This window comes from Dromiciops gliroides, chromosome 4 (genome assembly GCF_019393635.1).
Source record: "Dromiciops gliroides isolate mDroGli1 chromosome 4, mDroGli1.pri, whole genome shotgun sequence".
NCBI classification, from domain to species: Eukaryota; Metazoa; Chordata; class Mammalia; order Microbiotheria; family Microbiotheriidae; genus Dromiciops; species Dromiciops gliroides.
In genome coordinates this window covers 71001901-71021443 of record NC_057864.1, presented here as the reverse complement: position 1 = coordinate 71021443, position 19543 = coordinate 71001901, and the positions used below count along the sequence as shown (strand labels likewise).

At 38.4% G+C, this 19543-nt stretch overlaps 1 protein-coding gene across 10 annotated transcripts in view; it reads right to left on the bottom strand.

Moving 5' to 3' along the window:
• The window catches only part of RASAL2 (RAS protein activator like 2), a 354882-nt gene that overhangs the window by 29299 nt on the left and 306040 nt on the right, over nucleotides 1-19543 (bottom strand). For all 10 annotated transcript variants that reach the window (XM_044000631.1, XM_044000635.1, XM_044000632.1 and 7 more), the window contains 4 exons: nucleotides 11410-11563; nucleotides 10734-10832; nucleotides 2469-3023; nucleotides 994-1138 (listed from right to left, as the gene is read on the bottom strand). In XM_044000631.1, the coding sequence (XP_043856566.1) occupies nucleotides 994-1138; nucleotides 2469-3023; nucleotides 10734-10832; nucleotides 11410-11563 (953 nt within the window). The remainder of the gene's footprint in view (nucleotides 1-993; nucleotides 1139-2468; nucleotides 3024-10733; nucleotides 10833-11409; nucleotides 11564-19543) is intronic.

The window sequence follows — 19543 nt, the reverse complement described above, 5'->3', positions numbered from 1 at the left end:
AGCTGTGTGACCTTGGGCAAGTCACTTAACCCCAACTGCCTCACTAAAAAAAAAAAAAAAAAAGTAAAAAAACCAAAAAAATATTTCAGTTGATCACAGTTGATATTCCAGTTGGAATCACAGAGTCGAAGGGCTCCTCTGGTCATAGGCCCGACCCATATGCAAGCTCTTAAGAACCTTCTAACCCAGGTGTTCAGTGAGGTGAATTCTGGTTAACTGAATTGTATCATGCAAGGCACAATGAAGAATAATAAAGCAGACAATGCAATCTCTACCTCTAAGAAACTTACCAGTGGATAAAATTAATCCATCGGGAGTAGCCATTTTTTCCACAATGGCCATTTATCTTATATTTTAAATACAGTAACTGATCTATGTGATTACTTGAATCCCTAAATTAATCCATTAAGCTGTTTTATGTCTCATTGAACAATATAATCTTCACCATCTACTTAAATTGCTCCTTCTTATTCAAAATATGGAAATACCTTTCTTACTGCACTCATATGGAAATTGATTTAGCTCACCATTTTATATGAAGGTGATATTGCTTTGTGAGATCAAAAATAAGAATTTAGTTAATATACATTTTACTGAATACCTACAGGTATTCAGGTATGCATGGCACTGTTCTAGAGACTTCCTATGCAGTTTTCTAATAACAGTAAGAATCATCAAAGGAGAGCTCTTGCTGTGGCTGTAAGATACAGCTTATAATGCCAGTGCAAAGAGGTACTTATGTAAATTAAGCAGCACTGTTTCTTGACGTTAATCAAAATCTATTTTACTCTACAACCCTTCTATATTTCTATCAACTAAGGATCATGAATAAGAAACAAAGGAATCAAGTAAAGAAATGAGGCAAAGAAGAGGACAAACAGTTGACCCCCCATGTAAATTGGAGACAAGCAGCTACTGAAGCGAGCCCTTTAGATTGAAATAGCTGGTAGGAGAAAGGAAGACAACGAATATGGTTGGTGGTTTTCTTTTTACCAAGTGCATCATGGAGATACTGCTGTCCCACCAATTTTAAGTATTCCTCAATGGATTTGGTGGCAATTGTGTTCTCCCTGAAGATTAGCACATCATGCTCTCCACACCGATCCACTTCAGACATCACCAGGTCTGTCAGAAAGTCCTATGAGGGCAAAGTTGAAGAAAGGAGAAAGTAACTGAGAAAATGATGCCTATTGCAGGACACGATGTGATTAGCGGATACCCTGTCTTCTAAACTGAGACTAGTAGATTCCCTTAGGCCTAGAAGATAAAATTCATTTTGGATTCTTTTTTCTTTGCTTTCGAGTTTCAACTGCATCAGTAGAATTACTTGAGTGTAGTGATTTAGTTGCTACAAGGTAGAGGGGTAAACTAGAAGCACATGGCTGTCAAATAATAAAAAAAGGAAGAGAAATGATTAAACGATTTTTTCATTTAAGTCAAAGCTGGAAGCACTAATGGACTTTTATCGAGGGCAATTCAAAACCACAAAAGAACAAATGGTTAATGAGCCTCAATAGCACTTTTATATATCCTGGGTATGAACAATTTTAAGGAACAAAGGACATGCCTACATACTGAAAGTGAGAAGTGTCCCAAAGACTGTTATTCAATTTCACCTCAAGTTGCTAATAGTATGATGAGAAAATTGGAGACTACTACAAGTAAAGTAAGCCATAAAATAGAATAATTATCTACCTACCCATCTATCTTTAAAGTCTGCAAAATGCTTTACATTTGTGAGGCTCATTGGCACCTCATTATACCCCTAAGAAGCATGTGCTTTTCAGGTATTAAGTCCATTTTATAGAAGAGAAATTGAGGATTATAGAAGGTGAGTGGCTTGTCCATTGTCTCACAGGTGGTAAGTGTTAGAGACTGGATTTAAACCCAGTTCTTCCATATTCCAGAACCAGCATGGTATGTAATGAGGAAGCTGTGATTTTAGGCTTTAGGAGAGGAACTTCCCCCACCAATGAAGATAGGGCCTTTTCCACAAAGTAGAGCAATACAAAGTTCTCTTGAGGCACAAGGAGAGGTTAAGCAGCATGCTTAGGATCACTGAGCTAGCAGAACTTAAACCTAGGTCATGCTAATTCTGGGGCTAGCCCTATATGCTGCATGCCTCCTTACTGATGACCAAAGATATTGATTTCTTCTAAATGATATTAAAGACACCTTAGAAATGTATGTCCCAATTCAATTCCACAAACACTGCTCTTAGGCAAGTATAAAACGAACTGTCTCTGTCTCAACTAAAAGTGTCCTAAACCAGCTGTTCTATGAACCTATAATATATATGTTTTATATACTTTGCGTATGTGTGTATATATACATACACCTGTATATTTGGACATAAAGTGTTTACAGGAAAATTCCTATTGACACAACAGATCTTTGCCTTGTTGTATAATTGCGCCAAGCAGAATCTGCACAGCTTGTGGGCAATCCAACTCCCCTTCCCCACCTACCCTGGCCCTGCCAGTACTCTGAAGAATGTGCACCAAGGCACAAGCCAGTTCTTCTTTGTTCCGCACACTAATCACAGGCTCGAGGACAGAGCACAACATGGTGTAGTTGCTGGTGACAAATTCGGCAAATTCTTTGTACTGTTCCATAGGTAGAATGGTGATAGTCTGGAAACGTGACTTAATCCGAATAGAAGGACCTCCAGTCTTCCCTTTGTTGGGTGTAGGTGTGCTCACAGGGTACCACTTCTCCACAAACTGGCGACCAGTCACACTGGCTGTGGGTATGTTGACAAGTCCTACATAATTATTCTTGTCCTTTTTTTTCTTTTTTTCCATGTCTTTATAAATGTGAACTGTGATGCTATGGAGAGGGGGAAGGCTGTAGAATTCAAAATGTTCACCCCAGAAGATATTGTCTGCTTTGGTCTTGCTAGTTGTACGAGCAAAAAGAGTATCATCAAGGCACAGCTCACAGAAATACTTCTTTTTGGGGGCCAGGTCCTTGGCTTCAATAATCCACAATCGTAAAACATTCTCAGCCCTTCTACAATTGTCCTGTAATGAAAAAAATAGGAAGTTAAATTCAAGGGATGTTATCTTAGATTAGAACTAGTACATCATGTAGCTTATTAGTGAAAATCAACTATAACTGAACAGGTTTGTTGTTGATAATTGTTTGTGCTAATAAGTTAAAGATGTCAGTGAATCAGAAACCTGTATGTTTACGCCAATCCAGAGGACCATGAAGTCATTGGTAATAAACTGAAGCCCTTAAATGCACAGGTGTCGTTTTCATCACTGATATCAAACAGATGGGAAAAGAAGATCTAGGAGTGATCTGGCTAATAACTTGGTGTCAGAGAATAGAATTTGGACTGATGGATTGTAATTTAAAATACAGGAATGATGGCCTCTCACAGCCAAAGATAGAAGGCACTCATCAAAGACTGGTAAAAATGTATTTGCTTGAACCTTGTAAATTTAATCAAAAGAGATTTAAGGGGGCAGCTAGGTGGCGCAGTGGATAGAGCACTGGCCCTGGAGTCAGGAGTACCTGAGTTCAAATCCGGCCTCAGATATTTGACACTTATTAGCTGTGTGACCCTGGGCAAGTCACTTAACCCCAATTGCCTCACCAAAAAAAAAAAAAAAAAAAAAAAAGAGAGAGATTTAAACTAAAAAGAAGAGGGAAAACAGCTTAAGGATGTCAACCCAGCTAGATAGAAGAGAGAAGGGGAGAACAGCTATAACACAGAAAGCAACAGAAAGAGGAAATCCAGATATTCGTAGGGGACAAAATCCAAGAAAATAATCTGAAAAAACAAAACAAAACAAAACCCTGAAAGAGTCTCAGGTTATATAGAGTTGTACAAATTACAGGTGTAACAATTGGAATAACGCCACCTGCTGGATACTTACTGTAGAAGAGTTCTGCCCATGAAGGGAAGGTCTTTGAGGGCAAGACCAGGAGTCTTTTCTTTGGCGGGAGGAAGTGACGCGGACTAGTGGGAGGAGGAAGGAAGAGACTGGCGCGGACTCTGGGGCTCTTTCCTGAGGACGCTGGCGGAGAAGGGAGCTAAAAATGTGCTCTCCCTTTAATAGATAGAAATCTAGGCCTTTCTCTCTCTCTTTACCAAATTCTTATTCTCCTTAATAAATGCTTAAAAGTCTAACTCTTGCTAAAGCTTATAATTTATTGGCGACCACTCATTAGATATTTTAGACAGTTTAGCTAGAATTTTAGCCCTTAACAGATGGCTGACCACGAAGAGGAAAGCTGAACCTCACTTCTGATCTTCCGGTTGGGTAAGAAATTTCTCCTACCCTTTAAACTGCTAAGTACTGGCGCACTGGCTGTGTTTTCCCTTTAAATTTTTTCGAATGGACCTTTTAAACTCCCTAATTACCCTATTTTTTATTTTAGTCTGTTTAACCAGACAAATGGGAGATAAGATCATGTTAATGCTTTGTTTTTGTGGATTTTCTATTTTTCTTTTTATTTTTGTTAAAAGAGCCAGCAACTTACTCACACAAGGAAATATCTCTCCCTCTCCCAACCATGCTTTTTCAGAGAAACCTGAAGAGATTCCCGCAGCTTTTCCCAGTTCTAACAGTAATTGTTGCTTTAATTTTGCATGCCTGGAGGCAATGACCCACCCTCTAGAAGCTTTTAATCCCCTAGCACCTGGAGGCAAAGTGGGGGAAGAGGAATCCAGGCCTGAGTTCAAAATCAAGTCTGATTCAAATTGTGCTGGTCCCTCCCCTCCTCTCCAGACCCCACCCTCTACTCCTCCCATGGCCAAGCCCATTGCTTCCCCTGCCTGGGAAGTCCAGAGATCTGATGCGCATGCTCAACTTTCTCTAACTACATTTGCAGCTTCAGGCTCAGCCCTTCCCCAGCCTGGCTGTGCTTCTGAAACAACCTTAGAAAACCCTTTAAATTCCAGATATGCTTGTTTTGTTCATAATTTTGCTAACCTGCTTTTGTCTTTAATTAGTAATCTTATAAAGCATTTGTATGGTGAAAAGACTGACAGACAATATAGAGGGGTTAAAGAAGAAAAATTTAAGTTGAATAAGAATGACAATCATCAACATAGTTCAAGACTCTGCTTCTTTTGCCATGGAAGGATATATATTTTACAGAAATGTAGAAGTAAGCAGCAAGGTATTGATATGAGTATTGGGGATTTTAGATATCGGAATCAAAAGTGTTCTAAATTCACTCAGATTATTAATAGTATCAGTTCAGAGGTTACATAGGATTTCTATGCTATTACATATACATTTTGAAATTAATGGTATGGGTTTATTTTCATAGAGATTTTCATGCTTTTGAGATTGTGTCTTATACTTAGTTTCTAAAACAAGGAGAATATTTGTAAAAGCTTTTTATAGTCATGTGATCAAGTTTATATTTTATAATACTCTTATTGATATTAAGTTCATATTCATTTAGATTTCCTTAGTTTGAATTTCACTGTATTTTATTGTTCCATGTGTATTTTCTTCTATTCATTTGTCTATCTAATTTTGAAACATTGCAAGATGGTTTTGATTTTATTATACAATGTTAATTCTAGGAGTATTGTGCTCCCATATTCTGAGTTATTTGTTTTTGCTATTTTTTCTCAACTGATTATTTGATCAAACTCTTTAAAGCATTTCCCTGGCAAATTGTTTGCCATGGCAAGTGTAAATTGATTCTAGAAGTATTATTTTTGATAAGCATATTCCAAAAAAAAAAAAAAAAGAGGGGAACATTTGTAAAAGTTTTCTTTTTTCAAAAAAAAAAGTTCTTTGAGATTCTGTTGTGCTTTAACTTGTATTTAAGTATGTTCTGATTTTTCACAAAAGTAATTGTATACTAAGTAAAAAAAAAGGGTATTTGAAATTGTTGCATAATTATATATTATATTTTGAGTCAAGATGTATTCACATTTTTTGCAATCATTTATTATCCTCAATTTTAAATCCATATGAGACTTGGATTATGGGAACTTATCATTTAAGACATTAATTGCCTTTATTCTGAGTTATCAGATGCCAGTTGGCCAAGGTGCCATCCAATCACAAGAGGAATACATGCAAGAGCAGACACTGAACTGTCACATGAGGGGAGACATGCATGAAGTCAAGGTATGGCCGAGAGAACGGCTTTTGACAAATCATTGAGGTTGGATTCTCTTGGTTTAATATTTTATTCTCTTTTCCCCACAATATTGTACAGATGGCTGGAAGTATTCATCCCACCCATCTCACTTCTACACCTGGCTTCTATGCTCCCTCCTATATGCCTGATGCCATGGACATCTCAATCCCATGCATCTGATTAAGTCTGACTCAGTTTCTTCCAATATGTTCGGTGGCATGGACATATATTCCATCCACCTATTTTAAGCCTGGCATACTGTATGGGCAATACATATTGCTCAAGTGTGGGAATGCTCATATCCCATCATTTCTCTGTTCTTTTATGGTAACCCCCATAATTATCTCAGGTGTCATGATAAATACAGTGTTGAATTTGGCCTTGACACCTGTTACCAATTATATTAGATTTTTTAATTTCTCATAATGGCATGAGGATAATTAGGCAGATGATGCAAAAAGTGATGAAACAAAGATAAAAATTATTTTTATTAATTAATATTGCAGCAATTGTCTTCTCAATTACCCTCCATAAGGGGGGACTATAGTAATATTATGATTTTAAAGAATGGTTCAATTTTTGTTTTATTATATGTTTCATGTGTAACAACTAAGATTATGAATTCCCTTAGACATGTTTTTGAGAACTTTCATTGTTTGATTTGATTATTGACAAAGCTATTTTAAAGTTGTGTTAAGCTCAATTTTGTAGGAAATTTTCCTGGCTGATTACCATCATCCACACATCAACCCCTGAAAAGACTTCCATTCCACGACTACACCTAGAGGACATCTGAGAAAAGACTTTCAGAGACTTTAAATGAACAGTTTTGATTTGTTGTTTTTGTTGTTTTTTTTCTCTTTCTGTTATAATATATACCATCTGTAACATGTATTCTCTGCAGAGGCCCTCCCTTTGCAAGACTAATGTCAAAGCGTCGGTTCATGAGGACAAAAAAAAAATCGCCCCTCTGGACAAAACTTTCCTCTCTTCCTTTTCTATATTGTTGTTCACATATTATTAGTTAGCAATAGTTATTATATTCTTTTTACTGTTCCGTCAAGGAAACATTTTGTTTCTTGAGGAACAACAGGGGGGACTGTAACAATTGGAATAACGCCACCTGCTGGATACTTACTGTAGAAGAGTTCTGCCCATGAAGGGAAGGTCTTTGAGGGCAAGACCAGGAGTCTTTTCTTTGGCGGGAGGAAGTGACGCGGACTAGTGGGAGGAGGAAGGAAGAGACTGGCGCGGACTCTGGGGCTCTTTCCTGAGGACGCTGGCGGAGAAGGGAGCTAAAAATGTGCTCTCCCTTTAATAGATAGAAATCTAGGCCTTTCTCTCTCTCTTTACCAAATTCTTATTCTCCTTAATAAATGCTTAAAAGTCTAACTCTTGCTAAAGCTTATAATTTATTGGCGACCACTCATTAGATATTTTAGACAGTTTAGCTAGAATTTTAGCCCTTAACACAGGTAACAAGGAAGGTAAATTAGTGATCCCAACTCAAGGAGGCAAATTTGATTTTATAGGCACCACTGAGACTTGGTGGACCAAGACCCATTATCTGAGGCTCTGAAAGGACCTATTTATTCAAAGGGAGTGAGAGAGCTAAAAATGGTGGGGAAATAGAATAGCAATGTATATCAATAAAATATACTTCTGATATTTAATAAATAGAGAGAGGAAGCATGGTGGACAGGATTTGGAAGACAACCAACAAAGAAACAAGATAAAATGTAATCTATATGGACAGAAAGAAGGCACAGATACCAAACTGTTTACATCCTTTTCTATTGCTACTGGGTGTATAACACAAAGAAATCACAGAAAGAGGGAAATGATTTATGCATAAAAATTTAAAGCAGCTCTTTTTGTAGTAATCAATAATTGGAAACTAAGGAGCTGTCCTTTTATTGGTCAATGAATGAACAAATTGTAGTATATGAATGTAATGGAATATTATTGTGCCATGAGAAATTATGAAACAGTTTCAGAAGAAATAAGGAAGACGTCTATGAACTGACACAGAGCCAAGGGAGTGGAACCAAGAAAAAAACTTTCATGATGATAACATTATGGAGAAAAACAACTTTGAAAAACTTCAGAACTCTATTGCAATGATAAAACGAGTCTAGAGAATGAGGATGAAACATGCCACTTAACTCCTGACTGAGAAGTGATGAATTTAAAATGTAGAAGCAGACACACAATTGCAGGCATGGCTAATGTGGGAGTTTGTTTTGCTGGAGTAGGTAATTGTGTATTTAGCTTTATTTGAAGAATTGGTTTTCTTTTATTTGCTCAATGGGTATGGGAAAGAAATAGGGAAGGACATATTAATTTTTTTTGGGGGGGGCAGGGCAATGAGGGTTAAGTGACTTGCCCAGGGTCACACAGTTACTAAGTGTCAAGTGTCTGAGGCCGGATTTGAACTCAGGTCCTCCTGAAGGCAGGGCCAGTGCTCTATCCACTGCACCACCTAGCTGTCTCCAGGACATATTAATTTTTAAAAATGCAAAAACAATGAAGACACAGATGAGGAATTTGGGAATCAGATGACGAGCCTGGCATAGGAGTACAATGTTTACATAAATTAAAGTTTGCACACTGCCTTGCAAATAGCTCATTTTTATCCTCACAGCCCCGTGAGGCAGGTGCTATCATTATCCCCATTTTACAGATGAGAAAGCTGAGGTACAGCCAGGTTAAGTGCCTTCCCCAAGGTCACCAGTATCTGAGGCTGGACTGCAACTACAGATTTCTTTACTCCAAGTCTAATGCTCTATCCACTGTGCCACCCAGCTGATGACTCTTTAGAAAAGATTTTGAGAAGCATTATTGAGCATGGAATGGACTCTCAGTAAGGGTAGAACCAGCAGTAGTCATGGTTGGACTTTGCAGGAAAGCAGATGTTGGTTTGATATAAAGAAAAACTTCCTAATCATGAGAGCTCTGTAAAAGTGGAATGAGTTGCCATTCAAGGTAGCAGGCGTCATCTCACTAGAGGTCTCCAAGCAAAGTCTAGTTGACAACTTTCTAGACATCTTGGGAGGGATTCTTGTCCAGACGTGAGTTAGACCAAAGGTCTTTTGGGGGCTTTTCCAACTCTAGCACTCTTTGATCCAATTAGCTTCTGTAAAAACCCCTCTGGAATGGGAAATTCTGAGAGGTTTTCATGTACCTATCAAGCTTGCTGATGTTACTGGAACGGAATCCCTCACGGCCTATTTCTATAAGCAAAGACTGGACTCAATTTAAATATCACTGGGGTCTAGTCCTGAGACTCTACTAATTTTAACTAATGACCATAGGTCCTTAGAGCAGAGTGGGAAGATTTAATTCATCTTGGAGAGAGGAGGCCCGATTTCAAGTCCCAGCTTTTCTATTTATCACCTGAATAACAATGAGGAAGTCACTTTGTCTCAGTTTCCTCATGATAAAATAAAAAGAACAACACTTATGCTACCTACTTCACAGGCTTATTGTGAGGTTCAAATTAAATAATGTACACGAATGGAATTTGTAACTGTAAATTATATGATCCTAACAGGTGATAAAATCACTTAGAATTTCACATTAGTGAGTGCTTTTTACATTGTACATTGTACGCCTATATCATGGGTGTTACCAGGCCTTTAAAGTTTACTCACCTGTACAGTCCTCTCCAGTTCTGAAAAGAATCTATGAGAGGAGTAATGTACTTGGTGGTTGGAAGACTCAGACAAAAGAAAAGCAGCATGTTTGAGTTGGAGAGAACACTGAGTTTGGAGTACTGGGACATGAGTTTGAATCCTGAGTCTGCCACAAGTGACCTTGGGGAAGTCTGCAAACCTCTGAGCCTCATTTCCCTCTCTGGTAAAATGATGGGGCTGGACTAGATAATGTCAAGATCCTTACTAGATCTATATTTATGATTCTATGGAGAACCTTTAAGTGAAAACGCTTTGGAAATAGTAAAGACCTATCCTATATAAGTGCTATAGGATTACATTATAAGCTTGGAAAAGAGAAGACTTCAGTATAACATGATTAAGCTGTGTTCAAGTGGGAGAAAGGTTATCATTTGGAAGAGTGCTTAGTCTAAATAATGCTAGCAAAGGGACGAATTAAGGATTCTTTAAGGACAAACTTCTTTGGTTTTTTTTTAATTTTTAATTAAAAAAAATTTTTTTTAATTATTATTATTATTTTTTACGGGGCAATGGGGTTAAGTGACTTGCCCAGGGTCACACAGCTAATAAGTGTCAAGTGTCTGACGCCAGATTTGAACTCAGGTCCTCCTGAATCCAGGGCTGGCGCTTTATCTACTGCGCCACCTAGCCGCCCCAGGACAAACTTCTTAAATGATGAGAGCTTCCTAAAAGTGGAATCAGCTACCAGGGAAGTAATGAGTTTGAGGCTGATAAGCAGCATTTGGATGATCACTCTTCAGGTATGTCATGAAAGGTATTCTTGGTAGGAATAGGTCAGCCTAGATGGCTTCTGAGGTCACTTTCAATAGCATTTGATAATACATTCTCTTACTAGTCAAGTGATCGTTTGTGGAGTTGTACTGCTTAGTCTCATTCCCATGAATCCTTTTTGCTGGCAAGTCAAGGCCGCCAAATTACCTTATTGGGTTGTACTGTCCGGCGTAGATTTTCCATCCACTTGTCTCTCTCTGAAGCTGAATTACAGCTAAAACATTTACTTCCACTCAAGTAGGTTACCTAAAGCACAAACACATCATAGATAAAGGCAAAGAGACTTTGACTGTGGATTTTTTACAATATTTCTTTTATCATTCAAGGGGTAATGATAGATAAGCTATGACTCAATCATGCCACAGAACCCTTTTTCTGAGTCTTCTTTGAGAAATCAATGGATCTATCTTCTTAGTAGTGTGAGTAACCCCATCGTTAGCACTGGACAATGTCTTCAAATACCACTTAGGATTTGGGCTTAGTGTTTTGAAAAATGTTACAGTGTAAGAAGACTTTATCACTTCTGAAAAATAATATAATGCAAGTAAGTTACCATTGGTCCTATGACCTACAACTGTCAGTCGGATGATCTATTCAATCAGGAAACATAATAGACCAAGAGGAATTTGAATAAACTAATTTAGCAAATTTTTAATTAGATTCCCAACTTTTTTCCTTTTGTATTATTTGGAGGGCATAGAGTTTATAGCAATCTATTTCTTTAAGATGATCAACTAACCAATAATTCAACATCACAATGAGAAATTCAGGAAATTGTATGGTAGGTAATACATTTAACTACCCTCTCTCCTCACTGCTTTACCTCAAAGCAGAAGTCTTGTCCAAGGATACTGCTGTGTAGCGGTTTGACTGATACTGGCTCCCCTCTGCCAAGGTCCAGACATTCTACGGCACTGCACGGGCTGAGCAAAGATTCATGGGAACGAGACTCTTTTAACTTGGGGAGTCCACGCGACCTAAATGATGGAAGGGGAATGATAAAGTATTTCTAATAAAGGATGAAGATGGTTAGTTATAGATAGCCAACATGTAAAGATCTACCGTGGTAAGATAATGACCAACATAAAAATGATTAAAGCAAAATAACAGCAGAAGGAGGAATGGATTAGTAGTTGTTTCACAAGTAATCACAGCAGTAGTATTTGTGCTTATAGTGTACAAATGTATCAAATGATTATACACAGCCCATGAATATATCATAATTTTATTAGTCTCTCAAAGCCCCTCCAGTAGTCATTATTTTTTTCTTCCTTATCCCTGTTTTATAGGTGGAGAAACTGAAAATATTTGGGGTTTTCTAGGCTGTGGAATAATGTTAAACTCATTGAGTTTCTGAAGTTGAAGTAATGGCATACACCACTTTGTTCATTGCTCTCTGGATAATTTTTAAGCAAAAGGAGGTGCCTTAGCAATAAAAGCTAGGCAGGCACCAGAAACACCCCAAAGTACTGCTAGAAAAGTGCACCTGGGCTGAGGAGGTTGTAGCTGTGGTCCCAATTCTTCTAACAGTAGGGATTACTATCACCTTGTTCTGTGTTGGTTTTTTTTTTCCTTTTCATGCTAGATTTCCTTCAGTTAATTGGTCCAAATCCCTCATTTAGCCCACAGAAGAGAGTTCTGTTTCAATCTCTGAATTCTTTCCACTATGAAATCATTATTACCAGTCAATGTCAAACATGCTGTTTTGAGATGCTGTTTCTCACAAGGACTAACATCACTTTCAGTAGGTAATTTTTAAAGACTTGTTTCCACCAGTGATATTTTTAAAAGAAGCACAATGGAAGGGAAACTAGTTTGGATCACCCTCATCTTCTGTGAATAAATGCTGTTAACTTCTTCCAGAGGTAGCAATCTCAGTCACTAACAGTAGTGTATCCTATTTGATTTTCCTTCCTTGGCATCTAAGGAATAGAATGAATTCCCTTCCTTCTAGCATAATCTGACATTTGATTCTTCTGCTTTACCTAGCTTGGAACAATTAAGTTATATAATACGAAACAATATTCTTAAATTCTGAACTGGATGCTCATGTACCAATGATAACATTCATTTCCGATAAAACACTTAACCAAGCTCAAATTCTTATTAACAGGTATTAGAAGAAATACATTCTACAAATCACTTTATTGCTGGAAAGAAAAAAAATTCTTATCAAATTGGTGCCTTCCCTCATTTCCTTGAAATAACCATGTTAATGTTAAATAAATGCAAATACTTAATGCCAGAGAAGCATTTAGATTATGAAATAAGAAATGAGAAACTGATCCTAGTGGCTTCCCTTCCCCCATTCTGTTGCTATCCTAATTCTACTTATGGAAACCTGGATATAACAACAATGTATTAAGTAAGAAAGAGTTCTCTTCTGTTTGATTTTCCACAAAATCAACCACTATTAGAACTCAGGGATTTCCCTACTTTCTTCCAAAATGCAAGTCCTCCAAAATTCAAATGAATATCACCACAAAATCTCATTAACAATTCAAAATGACAAATAGAAGGATGCTATCTATTGTGCGTATTCATCACAATTCTTCCTGAAAACATGGAAACAGCATCTTAAGAATTTAGCTTTCCCTTTCCCTCAGAACGGATTACAGTAGTTACTAGTTACTTGTCTGTTTCAAAACCACCACCTTAGTTATGGATAAGTGATTCCTACTTAGCGGGGTAGAAGTGAAAACACATAGACAACATAATTTAATTTAATATAATTTATGCCAAGAATTTTCTAATGTGTTTCACAGAAAATCTGGCTGATGGAAGCTGGCTACCACCTGCCGGCACTTCTAGCGGATTTCTCCCAGCAGGAGTCGCTGGAGTGGAAGTGGTCTACACTGATTCCCAGCCCCCCTCCCCCCTCCCCCATTTCTTTTAGCAGAAAGGATTATGGCATACTTAAAAGGGAAGCAGGATTAACAAGAGGCTTCTTCTAAGTCTTCACATAATTACATTTCTATATTTTCTAAATAGATCACACATTTTATTTCAAATAAATGAATCATCCACCTACATGAAGCAATTATACAGCCACCTGGCAGTGCAACCCCAAATCATAGCGGTGCCACATGTCCTGGTCCCCCAACTTGCTTTCTGAACTACATCTCAAAAGCCAAGTCTCTGTTCAGAAGACAGGCTCCAAATGAAGAGAATCTTCCTGCCGCCCTTGATTACTGAGAGGTCTTTTTTTTTTCCCCAGGAGTTATTTCAAGCCTTCATTAGAAGCTGAGCAGGAACAAAGACTGAGGGGAAAAAAAAATCCACCCTCGTTCAAACAGGCTGGGTAGTAAGTGATGGTCCTTCCTCTCCTGCTTCAGGCTGCATCCTGCCCCTCAGGTAACACAAACAAGGTTCCTGGCGTGCCCAGCGTGCTCAGCGTGCTCAGGGCTGGGCCTGTTGCCATGGTGCTGCACCTATAAGGAGATTTAGACTTGGAAGGCAGAAGGGCTCCCAGAGTGTGCTTGAAAAAGCAGCAGAGGTGACCTTTTGAAGCAAGGAAATCGGGATTAGGCCCCCACCTACCTCCTGGCTAACAAGTTTACTGGATCTCTGACAACACGGGCATAGAAGAAGGGGGTTTATAGAACTACTTCCCAAAAGGCAAAAGGCTAAGAGATAAACCAGAAAAGTTGTATTTAACCATCTTTGTATGATGCTGCTCATCTCCAGCCCCCATGCCATGCACCCCCACCTGAGAGAGGTTACCTTATCCCACCTTGGAAGCTCTATCTTTTACGACATCTCTGCAATTGTCTCCCTAGTCTACTGGTTATAAACATTGTTCTACCTCAAATTAGAGAAGCTACACAATGATTTACATTTTCAGTGTGTATATATTTCTGTTGAGTTCTTTTGGTTATTCCTAAAAGTCCAGAATAGTCCAGGCCAGCAACCATTGAACTACTTATAACCATGAAATCTGAAGGAATTAATAATCAATGTTTCCTCCCAGATTCTTGTTTGCAAGAGTCAAATAGAGACAATTCTCCTCTTCTCCAGGATAGGGGTACAATAAGCATAGATGTGCATGAAAACCATGATTTCCTTCAGCATCACTATAAACAAGAAGTCCTTCTAGCATTAGTAGAAAAGTTATTGGGAAAACTGCATTGTTTTGAAGTCTCTGAGAAGAAGAAGGAAAGACAGGGCAGGACCATAAGGCAGATCTGGGGAGGGAGGTTTATGGGAGACTTTCTATTCCACAGCTTCATTATCAACCCAAAGCAGGATTTTAATGACATTGATCTACCCTTATTTTTTCCAATATAGTTTCATTTTTAATCTGAGTTAAAAAAAAAAACCACAAAACAACAAAAAACAACTCAGGGCGTTTTTCTAGCTTTGAGTGTCTACCCTGTTTTACATTTACTCATTTAGTGAAAATTAGGACTGGGAGGATTGGGGGAATAATTTTAACTTCAAAATTTCTCATGTAAGTGTAAGTGGTCACCTGAGCCTAGATTTCTAGGAAGGCAGATAGCACCTTCCTTAAACACCCCCCCCTACACACAGTTTTAACACACCCAAACCATTTACAATTTATATATAAACAGTAAACCTTAAAGTGCCATAAAATTACTGAATTACTGAAGCAGCTGGGTGGTTAATGTGGAGTCAGGAAGTCCTGATATTGAAACCTGCTCCAGTTACTTTCTAGCTATGTGACCCTGGGAAGGTTACTTAACTTCTGCTTGCCTCAGTTTCCTCATCTGTAAAATGGGAATAATAAGAGCTATAACCTCCCAGGGTTGTTGTGAGGATCAAATGAAATACTATTTGTAAAGTGCTTTGAAATCTTAAAGTACAATAGCTATTAGCTCTCATTCTTGTTGTCATCCTTATTAGAAGGGTTGGTTTTGTTATCAACAAACCTTAGTACTATAATTAATACTTTGACTCTCTCTGGACTTGATTGTTTCCCAGGGCTGATTTTGCTTCTAACTGTGGACACTAGGTTCTGTATACTTTGGTTTTTAATATCAGCAGAAATAGCAAAATACTTTTATTTCTATTAATCCCAGGGTATAAGCATGGAATAAATAAAGAAGGGTTAAAATTGAATTGCTTTAGTGATAAAGAACGCTTGCTGTTCCTGACCTATTTAAAAGACAAGCTACAAAGAAAAAGCTTTCAATTACTCACCACAGTGGATAAAACACTTCTTTAACCCGGTCCCCATCTGAAATCAGTCTTAAAAACCAAAAAGATCCTTTGAATCAAAACATACCATTGGATAGACTGATGAAGAACTCTGATTAGTGCTTATGAAAAGGAAAACACAGCTGGATTTTCAGTTTAACTGCCCAATTAAAACCCATTTTTTTCAAGCCTTCTGGTATTAAAGGTGCCTAACAGTGGATGCTTAGACATGTTAGCTGAATCTGCTACATGTTTAATGATTCAGTTCCAAATTCAGGAAAATTTTCATTTAAAATGCATATTGACAACACAAAATCAATGATGGAATCCTGGGTTCTAATGCAGAATTTCTGCTTAACTCTGCAGTTATGCCCCAACTCTGCTGAACTGAATTCCTGAACAACAGCAGCTAAAGCAGTCGGCCCACAGGTGCACTTTTCTAGCAGTGCTTTGGGGTGTTTCTAGTGCCTGCCTAGCTTTTATTGCTAAGGCACCTCCTTTTGCTTAAAAATTGTCCAGAGAGCAATGAACAAAATGGTGTATGCCATTACTTCAACTTTAGAAACTCAATGAGTTTTACTCTATTCCACAGCCTAGAGGTACCTAGGTTCAAATCTTGCCTCCTCTACTTACTACTTGTGTGACCTTAGGAAAATCATTTAACATCTTGGTAAAATCAAGTTTCCTCATAGGAATCAGTATCACAGGATACTGGAATACATTCAATTCAATTCAACAAGCATTTATTAATTGTCTTCTATGTAGAAGCCACTCAGCTACTTGCTCATAGCTTTAAGTCTATGATCCCTAGCTATTCTTAAGAAAATGATATTTCTAGTTAGCTCTCTACTTATATTTGGTCTGTTTGGTGTTCAATGAAAGCATCATTCTTCTTGTGTGAGAACCCATTTATTTCCTTGCTATAGTCCTTTTACATTGTCTCCCCACCTTCTCTTTTAATTTTTAATTTTTTTGGGTGGGGCAATGAGGGTTAAGTGACTTGCCCAGGGTCACACAGCTAGTAAGTGTCAAGTGTTGGAGGCCGGATTTGAACTCGGGTACTCCTGAATCCAGGGCTGGTGCTTTATCCACTGCGCCACCTAGGTGTCCCCCCACCTTCTCTTAATTTGAGAACTCAAAAGAGATCAAAGAGAGCTTGAGGTTCATGACAAAATTATCTCCATTGGCACATGTGTAGCAAAGGGCCAATTTGTTTATGTTCTATGCTTATTTTTGCTGTCCAACCTCCTTTAAAATAATAAACAATATTATTAATAATAAACGAAGACAGGGGGCAGCTAGATGGCGCAGTGGATAAAGCACCGGCCCTGGATTCAGGAGTACCCGAGTTCAAATCCGGCCTTGGACACTTGACACTTACTAACTGTGTGACCCTGGGAAAGTCACTTAACCCCCATTGCCTCGCAAAACAAAAAAAAAAAACAAAAACTAAAACAAACAATAATAAACAAAGACAAAAAGCTATTTATGGAATAGCTTCAAGGAACCTACAGCAGGACAATGGTCTAATACAGCAGAGGGGCTCAAGGCAATAGGGGATGGGCCACAAAGCCTTGATGAGGGTCCATATGATTTGTGTGCTAAAGTGAACAAACCCTCATGGCAAAGGTAAACACTGAGGACAAAATCCTAAGATCACAGACTCTCAGAGGGGAAAGGAACTTAAGAGACAACTCACTGTAACTTGTGCCTGACTGGGAGTACCCTGTAAAACTTACACAACAGTTTTTGCTTTAAGCAATTCAATATTCACATGCAAATTTTTTTTATAAAGTAAAAATCAGCTCCACTGCTCTGCACTCAAAAATTCTATACACATAGGCATGTATCTGTATCACAAGGTCAGAAACACAGGGAGACTCAGTGATGAGCATTATGACATTTCCTCTTTATTATGGCAGTCACTTCTCTTCACACATGTGTATACTTAGGTAACACCATTTCAGAGAGAAGTTAGGCATTTTAACACCCCAACACCTGTTTCCTCATCAAAATTGCCTAAAACCTGAGAGGGGCTCCACCCTGAGGCCAAACTCCTATGACCCTGAAAAACTTACCCGAACTCACTCTTCAATGGTTATAAACTCTTCTCTGATCATACTCTTCTCATCCCAGAGATTCTAAGCCTTTTCCTGTCCCATTTCCCTCAATCCCCTCCCCCCCAACATTGGTGGCAGATCACTTAGCAAGTGTAGTAAAATATGAAAGTTTTTAACAGTCGGTTAGGATAACTGAAGGACGCCAGTTTTTCAAGGACCACCCTTTTGGGGAGGAGATGAACAGTCCGCCTGCTGCGCATGTCAGACTGCCTGCCGGGTGCAGTCCGCCTGCTGCGCATGTCAGACTGCCTGCCGGGGTTTTTTTTTTTGACTTCCGGGGTGGAGAGAACGGAAGAGGCCTTTTTGCCTGCTTGGCGGGACTCCTGGCGGGCAGCACAGACGGTCTCCCTCACTCCAAAGGTGGCCTTTTTTGGTTTGGTGAGTTTTTATAAGAAATATAGACTAAGCCTAGATTTAAGACGATTTCTACTGTATTTCTACTTTCCTAGCCTTCTAATCAACAACACCTTATATACAATAAAGGCTCTATCTAGAAAACCAGAAGCTTCCATTTACTAGTCTGGGAGATAAATTAAGGGAAAAGTTAAGTAGGGGAGATTTATGATCTAATATCCAATTTTAAATTTCACAGTTTGGCGACCCCGAAGGGACCTTAAGGACCCTCCCACCCTCCCTAGTTTGGCCATAAGCCGGCTAATTCGGTGGATTTTCCGAATACCCCCCCCCCCCCCGCCACGGACTTTCCCTTTGTCTAATCTCCCTTAAAGACTTTAAGCCTCTAAAAGTCTTGCTTTAAACAGAAAAGCCAGCCCAGTTTAAAGGGCAAGATGCTCGAATATTCTACTATCCCTTTGATTTTTCTCATCGGAATGTATTGGGACAGCATAACGTCCCGACTTAGAGGAATAGTTTACTCAATGGTCCTTCAAAACATTATTGGTTTTTTCCTCATTCAGGCAGCAAAAAGTTTTTTGTATAACAGTATAAGTGAGAATCTTTGGGAAAATACGTTTAATATAAGTAGAAATTTTATGCCTGCAATTGAAATACCTTTTAATACCACATCCATAGTTCATACGACTAAGGATTTTATTTTTTTTTGGGTTTTTTTTGTCTTGTTTTGTTTTTGTTATTATCATTGTTATGATATGGGGGAAATTCTCACATATGGAGAGAGTCCTCAAAATGAAATACTCACATATGGAGAGAGACCTCAAAATGAAATTCTCACATATGGAGAGAGACCTCGAAATGAAATTCTCACATATGGAGAGAGACCTCAAAATGGCTGTTTCTACTAGAGATGATCCAAGTTTAGAATCAGATCAACAGAAACTACTCCCTCTGCAGGAAGCTATAGAACATAGTAAAAAGGGAGTGCCAATTCAAGTCAGAAAATATAGCCCCTTTAGACCAAGTGACTTGAGCGCATGGAAATCTTTCATCCCTAGTTTTGAGAAAAATCCAAACACTGTAATTTCACAGTTAAGGACTATATTTAATGCATATCAACCCAGTTGGGCTGATGTTACTTGCCTTTTGGAAACTTTACTGTCCCCAACTGAGATTACAGATATTATCTCAGCAGGAAATGCCCTTGTTGCGAAAGGTAAGGCCAATGTGGAATGGCCTCTAAAGGATCCAGAGTGGAATTATAATGATGATAGGGATTTCCAAAGATTAAAAGATGCTAGAGAAACACTTCTGAAGGGAATGGAA